This window comes from Suricata suricatta, chromosome 6, assembly GCF_006229205.1.
Source record: "Suricata suricatta isolate VVHF042 chromosome 6, meerkat_22Aug2017_6uvM2_HiC, whole genome shotgun sequence".
Taxonomy (NCBI): Eukaryota; Metazoa; Chordata; class Mammalia; order Carnivora; family Herpestidae; genus Suricata; species Suricata suricatta.
The window spans coordinates 50,847,098-50,860,836 of NC_043705.1; the positions used below are offsets into that span (position 1 = coordinate 50,847,098).

General features: G+C 33.9%; 1 protein-coding gene across 1 annotated transcript in view; it reads left to right on the plus strand.

Moving 5' to 3' along the window:
• FCHO2 (FCH domain only 2) overlaps window positions 1-13,739 on the plus strand; it is a 122,862-nt gene that overhangs the window by 86,519 nt on the left and 22,604 nt on the right. The window contains exons 15-19 of the mRNA XM_029942424.1: window positions 3-27; window positions 1,572-1,614; window positions 4,201-4,295; window positions 8,118-8,221; window positions 12,527-12,656. Of these exons, the coding sequence (XP_029798284.1) occupies window positions 3-27; window positions 1,572-1,614; window positions 4,201-4,295; window positions 8,118-8,221; window positions 12,527-12,656 (397 nt within the window). The remainder of the gene's footprint in view (window positions 1-2; window positions 28-1,571; window positions 1,615-4,200; window positions 4,296-8,117; window positions 8,222-12,526; window positions 12,657-13,739) is intronic.

The window sequence follows — 13,739 nt, forward strand, 5'->3', positions numbered from 1 at the left end:
AGGTGCAGATGAATCGAAATTCGTCTAGTAAGTTTGACATTTAAATTGGTTGTTTTATGTCTTTTAAAATTTATCAGGTAATGTGCTAAGTTTATTGTAGCCTTACATATATAGTTATAGAAATAAGTGGTTTGTTCTCATCATGACTTTTAGCAACAGACTAGATGGATACTTATTTTAACCAGAAGACAACATAGGTATATTAATGCTTTTAGCATTTATACATGCCTTTAAATTTAATAATTGGCTACAACATTTTCAGAAATCAACAAACCCAAATAGTAGCTTCTGTTTGAGAATGTAATCTGCACAACTCTGCCTCATGAGCCAGATGGCATTATGAGAAAGAGTAAGCTTTAGCTTTACTTATTTTTAAGTCCTATCACAATTGCAGTTTCTCTCCCATGGTTTTTAATATGGTAACTTAATTATACTAAAACAATTTGGGGGGTTGTTAACATCTTCTGCAGAATCATGCATTAAAATAACAAAGGTGAGAAAAATAGAGTTAAGGCAGCCTACTCAAAAGTTATGTAGCAACATTGTGGTATACACACAATGATCAATAAAAACCGGAACATCAACTTCATTAAAAAATCTAACATAATGAAAGAGACCTATTAAATGCATAATATGAAACCAAAAGTAGGATTTTATTTTATAAAAAAAGACAAACGGTGAGTAGCTTGAGGATAGAGGATATGAGGAAAATGAGGATAAAAGTGGACTACTTTTACGGAGTTATGGAGATAGGGGCAAATTGCAGAAACATGGAGGAGAACAGCTCAGTAAGTACTCTGAAGCCACACCGAGGGCCAGATTGAGCCAGTGGGACAAGGTGGCATGAGGGGCATCATATACAGTGCGGTATTCCTCGTAGTTTGCTGCAGTTACCTTGGTTGATACATTTTGCATTCATCAACTACATGTGGGTGATCCAAGACATTAAGTTGCAGGGAAATTTGCTTTTGAACTAACATGACTTTTGCATATTACTGATGCTCTTCCCTTGTGTAATAGTTGCTTAATGTAGTGATTCACATTGCTAATAAAAAAGGTCGCAAAACAGACTATCTTATAAAGACTGTTGCTTTAGATTGCTATAAAAATTTTAATTTTTCAAGACACAGTATCCTTCAAGAATTACTACTTTTGGTTAATAAAATAATAATAGTCTTAGAACTTGAAAAACTGCTTTCATGATTCACCACTTATTAGTTTTGAGTAATACTTCTGTATTTCAACATTTGTTCTAATTTTTAAAGTTCTAGCCCTTATTTTTCTCATCTAAACAGCAATTTCATTTTCATGGATATGATAATTTAGTTGACTTAAGTAATTTCTTACCAAAGATGTTAAAAGAAATGACAATATAGCAGAAATTATTTTGATATTCTTAAGTATGTTAGAAAACTTGTTAAAGGCTTATTTTCCTTTTCTTCATAATTAAAAAAATTTCATTTATGTTATCAATTCCACAGTTTTTAAATTGTTCATAGTCATGTGTTAGTGTGTCTTATATTTAAATAATTTATTAGATTATGAATTTTTCATATTTTTATTTTAATTAGGTGAAGAGCTAACAAAATTGAAGCCATGTGCTGCATCTAATGAGTAAGTTTTACAGTTTTTATTTTTAAATAGATTGTTTAGAGCAGTTTTAGGTTCATAGCAAAATTGAGAAGAGGATACAGAGTTTTTGCATATATATATATATCCTCTGCCTGCACATACACCCAGCCTCCTAGATTATCATAATCCCCCACTAGAGTAAAACATTTTTTAGGAGTCTTAAGCCTACACTAACATTGTCACCCCAAGTCTGTGGTTTGCATTAGGATTCACGCTTGGTCTTGTATGAGTTTTGACAGATGGTCAAGGACCTGTGTCTCCATTATATGGACATGCAGAATAATTTAACTATGCCCTCTACCTCTTCATCCTTACCTTTTTAATGTGTTTAAATATCACTCTTTTGTCCTTTTTTTTCAATTTGAGTGCAGTGTTATCATCCTCTAAGCTGTGAAATGTTCTGTGGGGTTTCTGCTTGTTTTTAATTATTTCTAACTTGACACTATTTTTTTATAATTTTTAAAAAATCCATTCAACTATATTTGGCCTTGGTGGCTTCACTACTTCTAAATAAATGGTAGTGTCCCAAGTTCATATATGTCTGTATTTCAGTTATTCTCATAGAGATTTTCTCATTTTTTTCCTTCAATTTTGGCTGCCCTATAAAATATACTGCACTTTTAATGAACTTCAACAAAGAGAAGTCTCAAGTTAAACAAGGAGAGGGCTCTAGCTCTTTTTTAAAAGGAAAAAACTTTAAGCCAGTGTTTCATGTGTTCTTTTTCATTTCTGTAAGAATATATTTTTAATTTTTTTCTTTTGCATAAGTAAAAGTAGGCTTCATTAAATTGAGAGTTTAAATTTATTTAATACTTTTAAAGTTAGGCATTAATTGAGCACAGTGGTGGTATGCACTTATCATTTTTAAAGGTAAAGTTCAGTGTTTTAGTAATTTATGCAGTTTTGATTTAAAGCCAGGTTTTAAATAACAAGGTGTAGTGTGGTTCCATGTAGGTACATGTTGAGATACTAGGTGTGTGTGTGTGGATAACTGTGCCATTTGCATTGTAATGAGCCTGTTTTCTAAGATGTAAGAACATAGCATTAAAAATTAATGGCAGTTTGATACATTAAAATACTCTTTTAATGGGATTTTTAAAAACAAATTATATAATTTTTACTTGTCAGTCATATCTCTGTAAAGCTGGAAAAAACTTTTAAAAAGGTAGTAGCAAAGTTCAGGTACTTTAGGATTTTAGAGATTAGACATCTTAAAAGGTATATTACTAAAATGAAAAAGAAACACTGATTTAAAAGTTTTTATTAAAGAGCTGGAAGTTGAATTGTGAAAATTGTCCAGTGGATTTCATGGGGTCAGTAGAGCATGTTGACTGTTTTGAAACTTGAATTTTGGTGCTCTTTTGTCTGTAGTCTTGGTTACTTTTCATAAAAAGACCTGAATGACCCAAACATTTCACTGGATTGCCCAGGGAGAATTCCTGCCCTTGCATGATCTACTGTAATAATCAGGCCTTTGAAAATTTTACTGGGCCTAGTGCAGGGCTTGAACTCAGGAACCGAACCTTGAGATCATGACCTGAGCCAAAATCAAGAGTCAGATGCTTAACCGACTAAGCCACCCAGGCTCCCCTAAAGATTTGGTTTTTAATTTTTTTTAATGTTTTATTTTTGAAACAGTGAGCATGAGAGGGGGAGAAGCAGAGAGACAGGGAGATACAGAATCTGAAGCAGGCTCCAGGCTCTGAGCGGTCAGCACAGAGCCCGATGTGGGGTTTGAACCCAGGAACCCTAAAGATTTTTTAAAAAGTACTTAAGTATGTCCTTATAAAATTTGTACTTGATTTCATATCACTTAAAGAAAGGTGCTAGGACACTACTGTAGAACTAATGTAAGTGCCTTTGTGTCCTTAGCTCATTTAGACCCTTTTACTGCTTTTCTTGTAAAGCTGAAATGATTTCTGTTCCTAAAACCCCAAAGATTGCTGGAGTATAACAAGGTGTGATTGATGAGAATTTATCTTTTCTACTCCACCCTGGTATTGGAGGTTCTGCTTATAGCAGTTAACAGATTAAGGTTCCTCACGTATTCCACTACTATAATGTCCAGCTTTTAAAATCATATATATTTATTATTTATCTTTTTTTAAAGTAGTTTATTGTCAAATTAGTTTCCATACAACACCCAGTGCTCTTCCCCACAAGTGCCCTCCTCCATCACCACCACCTCTTTTCCCCCTCCCCCTTCCCCTTCAACCCTCAGTTCGTTTTCAGTATTCAATAGTCTCTCAGGTTTTACTTCCCTCTCTCTCCCCAACGCTCTTTCCCCCCTTCCCCTCCCCGTGGTCCTCCATTAGGTTTCTCCTGCTCTCCTGTTAGACCTATGAGTGCAAACATATGGTGTCTATGCTTCTCTGCCTGACTTATTTCACTTACTATGACACCCTCGAGGTCCATCCACTTTCCTACAAATGGCCATATTTCATTCTTTCTCATTGCCAAAATCATATATATTTAACTTTTCCAATTCTATGAAATAAAAATAAGTGACTCGATTTTATACCAATAAAATATTCCTTAATTAAATCTATTTTTAAAATGTTATGGTAGGAAAGGGACCAGTGATTTACTTGCTTGGGATCCCCTTTTTGGACCATCTCTTGATTCATCTTCTTCAGCTTCACTAACTTCGTCATCATCATCAGGTAAATGTATATATATATTTAAAGTGAGGAATGCATTAGTTAACTTTTTTCGATTTGTTCATTACTTGTGTGTTGTTCTTAACAATCAAAAATATTTTTAACTTGTCCTCTCATATAGCCAAATAAAAATGATTTTGTACTGGTTCTGTTAACTTAGCTGAAAGACCCTAAACAAAAATGTATCAAACCAGTTTTTTCTCATTCATGTATCTATTTCTATGCATCATTCCCTTATCTGTGCCCAAATAGTTTTTTTCTTCAACATTTAATTTTCTGAAGTAATCTCTATACCCCATTTGGGGCTCAAACCCACAACCCCAAGATCAAGAGTTGCATGCTTCACCAACTGAGCCCTCCAGGTGTTCCACAACATATTTACAGATAATTTCACTGCATGGATATACATTAATGTAACCAGTCCTTTTTTATTGGACATTTGAATTGCATCTAGTTTTCTAGTGCTATGAACATCCATGAATAGAACAAATTTTGTGTACATGTTTCATAATATCCTTATAATAATTTATCAATAACATTTGAGTCCTAAGATATACCCATTGATTTTTATTGTCAAACTGCTTTCCAGAAAGGCTTTAGTGCTTCTCAAGCACTAAATATTTTTGTTCAAAGGAAAAATAAAATAAAATCCACTTTAAGTTGATCTTCAACCTTCTCTGGGATTTCAGAAATGCCATTCAGTCCTTGAGGTTAGCAGAGTGGTAGAATGATGGGAGAGAACTTGAATTGACGGAGTTCATGCCATGTTACTTTACTAGGGGCTGCATATACTCTGTTTAACTTCATTAACTCCTCCATGAAGTCCATTTTATTAGATGAAAACAAGTAAAGCTCAAAGACAATCAGGAACTTCTGTAAGAGCATATAATTGGCAATGATGAAGGATCTGTTCAAATCTGGATCTAACTAATTCAAAAGTCTTTGTTCATTCACTCTGATGTATTAACTAAACAATAAGCCATGTTGAACCATTTTACTATTAATAAAATAGTAACACTAGTATTTGAAATTAGATTGTTTATAAACCAATTTTTAAAAGAAATTATAGATTTTAGGCAACCTTAACTCCAGTTTGGAATTTGGAGGAAAGTGATCTGTACGTAATACTTTGTAAAATAGCAAGAAACAACAAAAGATAATTGAACATATTCTGAAGTGGTATTACAGCCTTCCTCAGTGGGCTTGTTAGTAATTGTATAAAACTAAACTTAATAGATTACGTAAGGAAGGTAATTGTACAGGCAAAACTGAAGTTGTCAATTAATGTCTCTTTTTTGTTTAGTAAGAATGTCGAGTGGTGTTTTGTATTTAGAATAAAGAAGGTCCTAAGTTGTGTTAAATATACTTATGAATTATTTTTCAAAATCTTTAATGAAAATTTTTGCATTGATAATCACAGAAGCTTTAGTTATATAGAAATTTCTTCCTAACTCTGCCCTTAGTTTCTTTCTCTTTTCTTTAGCACAGTTTCTACCTTTTCAAAAAAGTTCTCTCTTTTCCTCTTGCTAACTGTCTGAAGAATGTTTCACCCCTATCACTTTTAACTTCAGGTAAAAATGATTCATTTTCATTTAGTGGCCATTTGATGTGCAGTAGCTAGGAAATATTAACTTTTTGCTACTCTTTAAGTTCACTTTCGTATACATTTTTAAAATCTTTTTATATAGTCTGAAAAATGATATCAAATTACTTTGCCATTTAGGGAGTGTTAGTCATGTTGAAAAGAGATGATGGTACAACTCAAAAGATTTGAAAAGGTGTAAAGGTGATAGTGCTGTGTTACTCAACAAGTGCCTAACTTGCTAGTAACAAAACTCAAAACATGTTAGGAGGTAGGATAGACTAAATCAGTGTTGTAGTTAATACAAAAAAACAGCCTTAAAAAAAGCCCATTATTTTTCAGAATGTAATTTTTAGGGAATTTTGCTGAGCACAAGAGCTCAATTAATCCACAGGCAGAGAAGACCTGGTCTCTGGGCAAACAGGAATAATTCTGGCTTTATATATTCTGGACCTTCAGTTTTACTCCTGTGTTCTTTAAGTTTTTTATGCTCATACTTATTTTCGTCAGTTAATAGTGTGAGCTCCCGCTTTTGTTCATGTATCACTATATTTTTCTAGTTTTGAGTGACTCAAATAACATTAACCTGAAACAAACTATTTGGCTATGTAGATTCATATTTTTGTTCTAGTATTTTCCTTTTGCTTCTGGTTATCAACTGCTTTCTCCTCCTTCACCTGAACTTAGAAACAATGCAACATGAATCATTGTCTCCCACTGATTTGAGTGTATGGTAATTGCATCTTTTCTTGAAACCAGCATGCTTTTTGGAATGAAAAAGCAAATTGTGGTTATTTGAAAGAGCTGAACCTTAACAGTTCTGCCAGGTTTGAATCCAATCTTAATGCCATTTGGGTAGGCCGTTTGTCAGTGACGAAGCTCAGGTAGGTATATATACATATCTCTACTATGTTAAATTCTCACAAGCTTGAAATGCCTCGTGTATTGGTCATTTTATTGATAATGAACCTGTCTTTAGAGTATGTCATGGCACAGGGAAATGTTATGGTTCTCAGGTTGGTGCACATTCCTTCCAGTAGGAGTACCGTGTGAAAGAAGGAATTAATGTTCACTGGAATAAGACAGCAGCAGCCTTTTGTTTGCTTCAAGCAACTTGAACTGTGCTTTATCTACTGTCCCTTCATTGTATATGCCTTCTAAATGATTCCATACCCCGCATGCATTTACTTTCACTCCTGTGTGACTACCTTTTCCTTTATGTCTTTTCCTGTAACCTCCCTTCTCCTACCTTTCACACCTGCATTTCTCCAACAGTGACCATGAATCCTCAGCCTTTTGTTTCTCCATGGATATACTTAAGGCCCATTCATGATTTTAACTTTGCACTTCTTCAAATTTATAGAACTTAATGAGTTATATTCTTCCCATCCATATTCCGTTCTTCAGTTTGAATTACAGCCCCATCTTTTAGATTGAACCAAAGGGATTTGAAAATCATTTAAAACAAAGATGATTTAAACGTATCAGCTTTCATTCTTCACTTTTGTTTTGATTATGCTAATACATTTGTGAATTGTGATGATGTACACTTGAACTTCATTAATATCTGCTATGATGGAGTTATTTTTAATTAGACACTCTGGTTAGTATCTCTGACTTAAAAAATGGCAAAATTTGCGAATGGCATTGAAAAACAGTGAACATTAAATTTATGTAGGGTTTAGGAACAGTGAATACTATATAGGATTTCTAGAAGATATTTTCTTACCAAATGTTACTTAGTACTTTCAGTTATCACCAGAAACTTTACAATATAGTTCAACTTGTAATTTGACCTTTAAGTTTAATTAAGGTAAGTGTTGTATGTAACATTCATGTTATTACTGTGAATGTGTTGTTTCAAAGGCTTGATCTTGCATTACTAATAAGTAGATGTATTGGCAGTAAACTAAAGACCTTAGGCCTGAAATTGGTTTATTTTTACTAGCTAACTTATTAGATTGTATCTTTTTCTAGGTGTAAAGAATTGAAACAGGATACTTTTTATATTATGTGTGTCAGTTCTACTGAAAAGTTTGTTTTTTAGGAGTGTTGTTAGCTTCAGGACAAGCATATTTGATAGACTCCCAGTATTTCAACAAATACCTATAATTATATATATATATATATTACAAAACTCCTGAAAAATAAGCTTTAAGTCCTAAGAATTCCTCTATAATAGAATGTATTTATGTAAAGATTGCTACATACTAATGGTTTTCTTCTCTTCTTCCCCCTACCAGCCAGGCCCACAACTCCTCTTTCTGTAGGCACCATTGTCCCACCTCCAAGGCCTGCTTCAAGACCAAAGCTTACTTCAGGCAAACTCAGTGGGATTAATGAAATAGTATGTACCCAGGTGTTTGTATGTTTGTATTTTAATTATAACTGTTTAAGATGCAAATGATGTTTTTCTGTATACCGCTTTACCATTAAATGCTTCGAATTATCTACTTGAGTCTTCAAAGTATAGGAGAATTTTTCTAGCCAACACTTTTCTTTACTCCCTCATATTATTCTCAGTGGACAAACCCATGGAGCAAGATATTGTTCAAGAAGAAAGGAGGTTTCCTGACAAAGTTAGCACATTAGAAGAATACCATTTAGTACCCATTCTTTCACAATTAAGAAGTAATTTTTATATAATTCTAAGTCAAATATTATAGAAGAGATGGTGAGCTTTTTTCCTAGGGTTTAGAAGTGAACTGCCAGGAGAATCTTGGAGGGAATCTATCTAGTCCAGCTTTATTTTATATATAAAGAGACTGGAATTCATGTTGCTTAAATGGCTTGTGAAAGTACATGTTTCTTAAAGAACAAAGCATTTGTCTACAAGAGTTGTCAGCTAATTAAAAAAAAAAAAATCTGTGAGTTAGATTCAAAGAGAAGCTCTCCCAAACCAGTCTTCTTGCTTATTATCTCCTCTGCTTCATGTTTTACACTAATTACCAGTATTAAATTTCTGAAAGTCAGGCTTAATCTTCTTTTTCCCCAGATAGACATCTCCAGTGGTTCCCCATAATCTGTGTGGTTGAATGTTTTAGCTGAACGTACAAGGCTCTTTATAAAGTTCCTTGGAAACCTACATTATTACCATACTGTCTAGCTTCCTCTCGTTTGCAATCTATGTTCTAGTCATTTGAAACTTTCCCTTGTTCCCCAAACACATCATGCTCTTTTATGCATCCAGTTTTTACTTTGCAGCCTTTAATGAAATGCCCCTCAGTTGTTTATGCAGGAAACTGCCGCCTTTTTTTTTTTTTTTTTTTTTAAGATCCAGCTAAATACCATCTAGCTAAAGCCCTCTCTGATCATTACTTTTTCCCAAGTGGATGTAATCACTCTCTTCCTTATAACCACCCATATACTTTGCTCGTATTTCTCTTAGTGCACAAATTACATTGTATATACTTTCTTTGTGTGTGTTCCCCTCACTGGACTATGGCTTTGCCAAGTTTATACTTTGCATATTGCCTGTCAGTCACACAGGAGATGTTTCATTAATAAATGAAAAGGCTGGAGCACCAAGTGTTGAAATGGTGACCTCTTCCTTTTCTTGCCCTAATGAACAGACTTAAGGAAGTGAGATGAAAGACTAGGTACAAGCTGCCAAGGAGATTATTATTCGGTTAATATAAGAATGACTACCTCTTAATAACATGGGCTTTCCCCCGATTACAAAAGCCGTCCATGGTCGTGTAAAATTTGGGAAATAGAGAAAACAAAATTAAAGTCCCTCCCATATTTCATGACCCAAAGATATGCAGTTGACATTTTTATAAATATCTTTTAAGTTTTGAGTGCTTAAACACTCAGACTTAGAAGCATAAGTTTATTGTCAGTAATTACTTGAGCAACATTAGCCAAGTTAGGTACGTGCAGTCTCTATTTCCTTATGGTAAATAGGTATAAAGGTAACAGGTGGTGTGAGACTTATATGTGTCAGATACTTAGAACATTGTAGAGTGCAAGTAATTGGTCAGAAAAGTTACTATGAATGATAATGTGTACAATTTTAAATGTCATACCTTCTTATTCTTGAAAATATTTGGGGAATGTCTTTCAATTCATGAATTATTCCTTAGATTTCAAACTTCTTTAAAGTGGTGGAATCCTTTGTCAAATACTCTTAAGTTGCAAGTCTATTAAATAAGTCAACTTGAATCTTTCACCCTTTCCTCCCTCCCCAGCCTTGACAGCCTTGTGGAAACCACCCTTTGAGGGCTTCAGGGAGCACCATTTGAAACAGCTGCAGAGCTCTATCTTGTAACTCCACTGTCAGCATTAGATTTCCAAGTTTTCATTATTCAGCACTGTCTTAATGATTTCATTATAAACAAAGTCTTAATATCCTTTCATTTACTTCTTTGCAGACTTTATGTCCTTAGTAAAAAAATGTTAAAGTGAAATTCATGAACTAAAGGGTATGCACCTTTTCTAAGACTCTTAATGATGATTATTGTATTGCCCACCAGAAAGTTTATGCTGATTTGAATTTTCTCCAGCTGTACACCAGAGTAGACTTTTCCTTGTCTACTTGGATGTGCACTTTTTTTGGGGAAAGGGCACCTACCTTACACTAGATGCTCCAAGGGTCTGTAATCACACACCCTCTTCACATTCCTATAGTGAATGCCTCACTGTTCTAGAGCAGTGGTTTTCAAAGTTTGGTCCCCTGACTAGCAGTATTATCATCATCTAGGATTTTGGTAGAAATGTAGTTTCTCTGGCTCCACACCAGACAAATCAGAAATTCTGGGAAGTGGCCTTCCGAGTGATTCTGATGCATGTTTGAAAACTGTTTTTAAGTACTGTTCAATGGAAATATAATGCAGCAACAGATATTAAAGTTCTTCTAGTAGCCACATTAAAAAAGTAAAAATAGTAAAATTATTTTACACAGTGTATAAAAAAAATCATTTTACAATGTAATCACTAGAAAGATGGAGAGTTTCTTTCCTGTTTGTGTTAAGTCTTCAAAATCTACTGTGTATTTTATATTTACAACTCATCTTGAATTTTAACTAGCCACATTTCAAATGCTAGTGGCTACTGTACTGGACAGTGCCATTCTAAAATGACAAAACCACTTAAGAGGTGTTTTTGTCTTTTCCTAAAAAATTATAAAATGCACATTCTAAACTGTAATTTGAAAAAATGTAGCCCCATGACACGGTCATGAGGCCATGTGGGGGAGAAATTTTCCCCCCACAGTAGTTGATCAAGACTTTTTCCTAAGCTTACAGGTTTCACGTACCTGTTGAATTTGATATGTTTGACCTCATGCCCTGAACCTTTTCCATTTGTATACATAGCTGCACTTTTATGCCTTGCTCTGTTTTTAAATCTTTTATCATAATCACTCATCAAAAGCCATTCTCTGGAACTGATAGTTTAAAAATAGTTAATTGAGGGAGTGGGAGGATATTTCATATAAAACACTTTGGATGGTACCTAATTTTTATGTGTCTGTCTGTAAATTTATATTCATGCAGTAAAGTGTTGACTAATTTTAGTGTAGGGAGTGTTTCTAGGGTTTTGTTTTTCATGTTCCTTAAATAATTGAAGACAGCAACAGGATCTTTCTTGTTCATTGCTTTGTATCTAGTCTTTCTAACCCATGGCTTGACACATGGTACGCGTTGAAGAAGCCTTGTAGTCGCTTAATACTTTTACAAGCAGGAAAAGGTTACTTTAAATTAAGTGAAATATGCCTGATTTTAAAAAAAGTGGAACCCTTTAGGAAGTGTTGCTCATGTGTTATTGGAATACTTAGGAATGCGGAAGGAAAAAGTCCACTCACCCAGGTAAAAGAAATGAACAGAAGTTCAATTTTTCATATGTTTTTATGTTTAGAAAAGTGGGAAGGCAGAGTTAACATTTTCTCAAACCTCTTTTTTGAGTGCATGGTCTCAATGCAGAAGCATTACAAGGAGTTATAAAAGGGAAATGTGGACAGATCCGTAAACACCAAAAATAAAGGGCAAGCAAGATTTAGGGACAAAGTGTTTGCAGCAAATAAAGCAAAGGGTTAGTGAAAGCTCAGGTAATACTAAGCTCTCCCAAAACTATATTAGACAAAGCAACTCATAAAAGGCAAAATGCCCATCTTATTTTTATCTATTTTAAAATTATTTTTCCTTCTAAGGTTCATCCATTCATTGCTGACAAGGGTGCAGAGAAATATTCTATTTATAGGCAGTAAAGTGAATAATCCTTTTGGAAAGCAATTTGGCAGTATGCATGAAAAGCCTCTGTGCTGTTTAAGCTTATAATTTAACCTCTCAAACTCTGTCTTAAGCATACTTTTTGAAATAGAGAAAATGTTTGAAGTATAAAGGTTCTCTTGACAGCATTATTCTTTTTTTTTTTCATAATATTTTATTGTCAAATTGTTTTCCACACAACACCCACTGTTCTTCCCCTCAAGTGCCCTCCACCATCACCACCACCTTGACAGCATTATTCTAAAATCGCCTTCTCTACCCTTAATATATTCTTGAAAATTATTTGACCTATGCCATCTCTATTTTTAGGTAGAGGAAACAAAATAAATTTGGTTGAGTATGTTAAAATTAATCTTACCATACCTAAATATCTTTTCTTAGAGCGATTGTTTTACCATTCTAGTAAATAGCTTTTTGTTTTTAAGCCCAGGCCATTCAGCCCGCCTGTAACTTCCAGTACCAGCCCACCTCCTGCAGCTCCTTTAGCCCGGGCAGAAAGCTCTTCCTCTATCTCCTCTTCGGCTTCCTTAAGTGCTGCCAATACTCCAACAGTAGGTAAGTGATTATCATAGGTTATATGTGAAAGTTAACATCCAAAGTTTGACAAAGCTGAATTTTTTTAATGAGCTCATTAAAAATGTGTAACGTTAAGAAACTTCAGTTTTCTGCAAACACACCTGGCATTGCCAGACCAGCCACCTGTTCCTTATCTAAGTAGGAAAATTTTCTAACACTGTTAAGAGTACATCAAACTTATAAATTACTGACCAGCATAAATAATTGAAGGCAGTATATAATGCAGGCCTTCCTAATGTGAGGTGATATTTACATTCCTAAGAGTTTTTAATAACAATTCAGTTTAGGAAAGAAGTTTTGTGCTTGCAATTAAATATTTCTATAAGAATTTAAATCCTAAAGACTTAAAAGTAGTAGATACTAGGACAAAAGTATGCAAACCTAAGCCCTAGCAAGTAAGTCCAATAATTTTATTACATCTAGATTTTGCTCAAGACATTTTTCTTCACTTGTATCTAATTTTTCTACAAACTCTTATTACCTTTCTTACCCACCGTTAGTACAATAAACAAAGCTGTAATGAGCACTGTATTCTTTTATTTTGTGTATGTGATTTTGTTAATTTTTGTTTTTGCAGACACTATTCTATTAATAAACATAGATTAATCTTTTTAGAAGTCAGACATATGGTCTGAGTAAACAAAATTAGCTTTAGTTCTCCATTTTCTCTAGATTTTTTTAGAGGGATTTCAGTTTATGATGGAATATATTTTTGACTGAGTAGGTAGAGTTGTTTTTAGTCTAGGCCAGGGTAAGCAGTAGAGTCACAGGTGAGGGGGATACAGGCAGGGAAGGTAGAGTGTGGATCTTTAAATCTACCGTAAAAGTTCACTCTCTTAAAATTATGATGCTTATTTAGCTGAGTTTTTGATCCTTATTTCTTGCAAATATTTTCTTTTCCTACAATATTTTGTTTTATTTAAATATGATAGAAGATGATAATTTGATTGGGACACTCTCTGAAATTGAAAAGCACTGTGAGACTTCACAAGGTATTGTATCAAAAGCAATATATGTGTTGACTAATGACCCTAAAGTGTTTCTAAAATACTTCGTTACCTC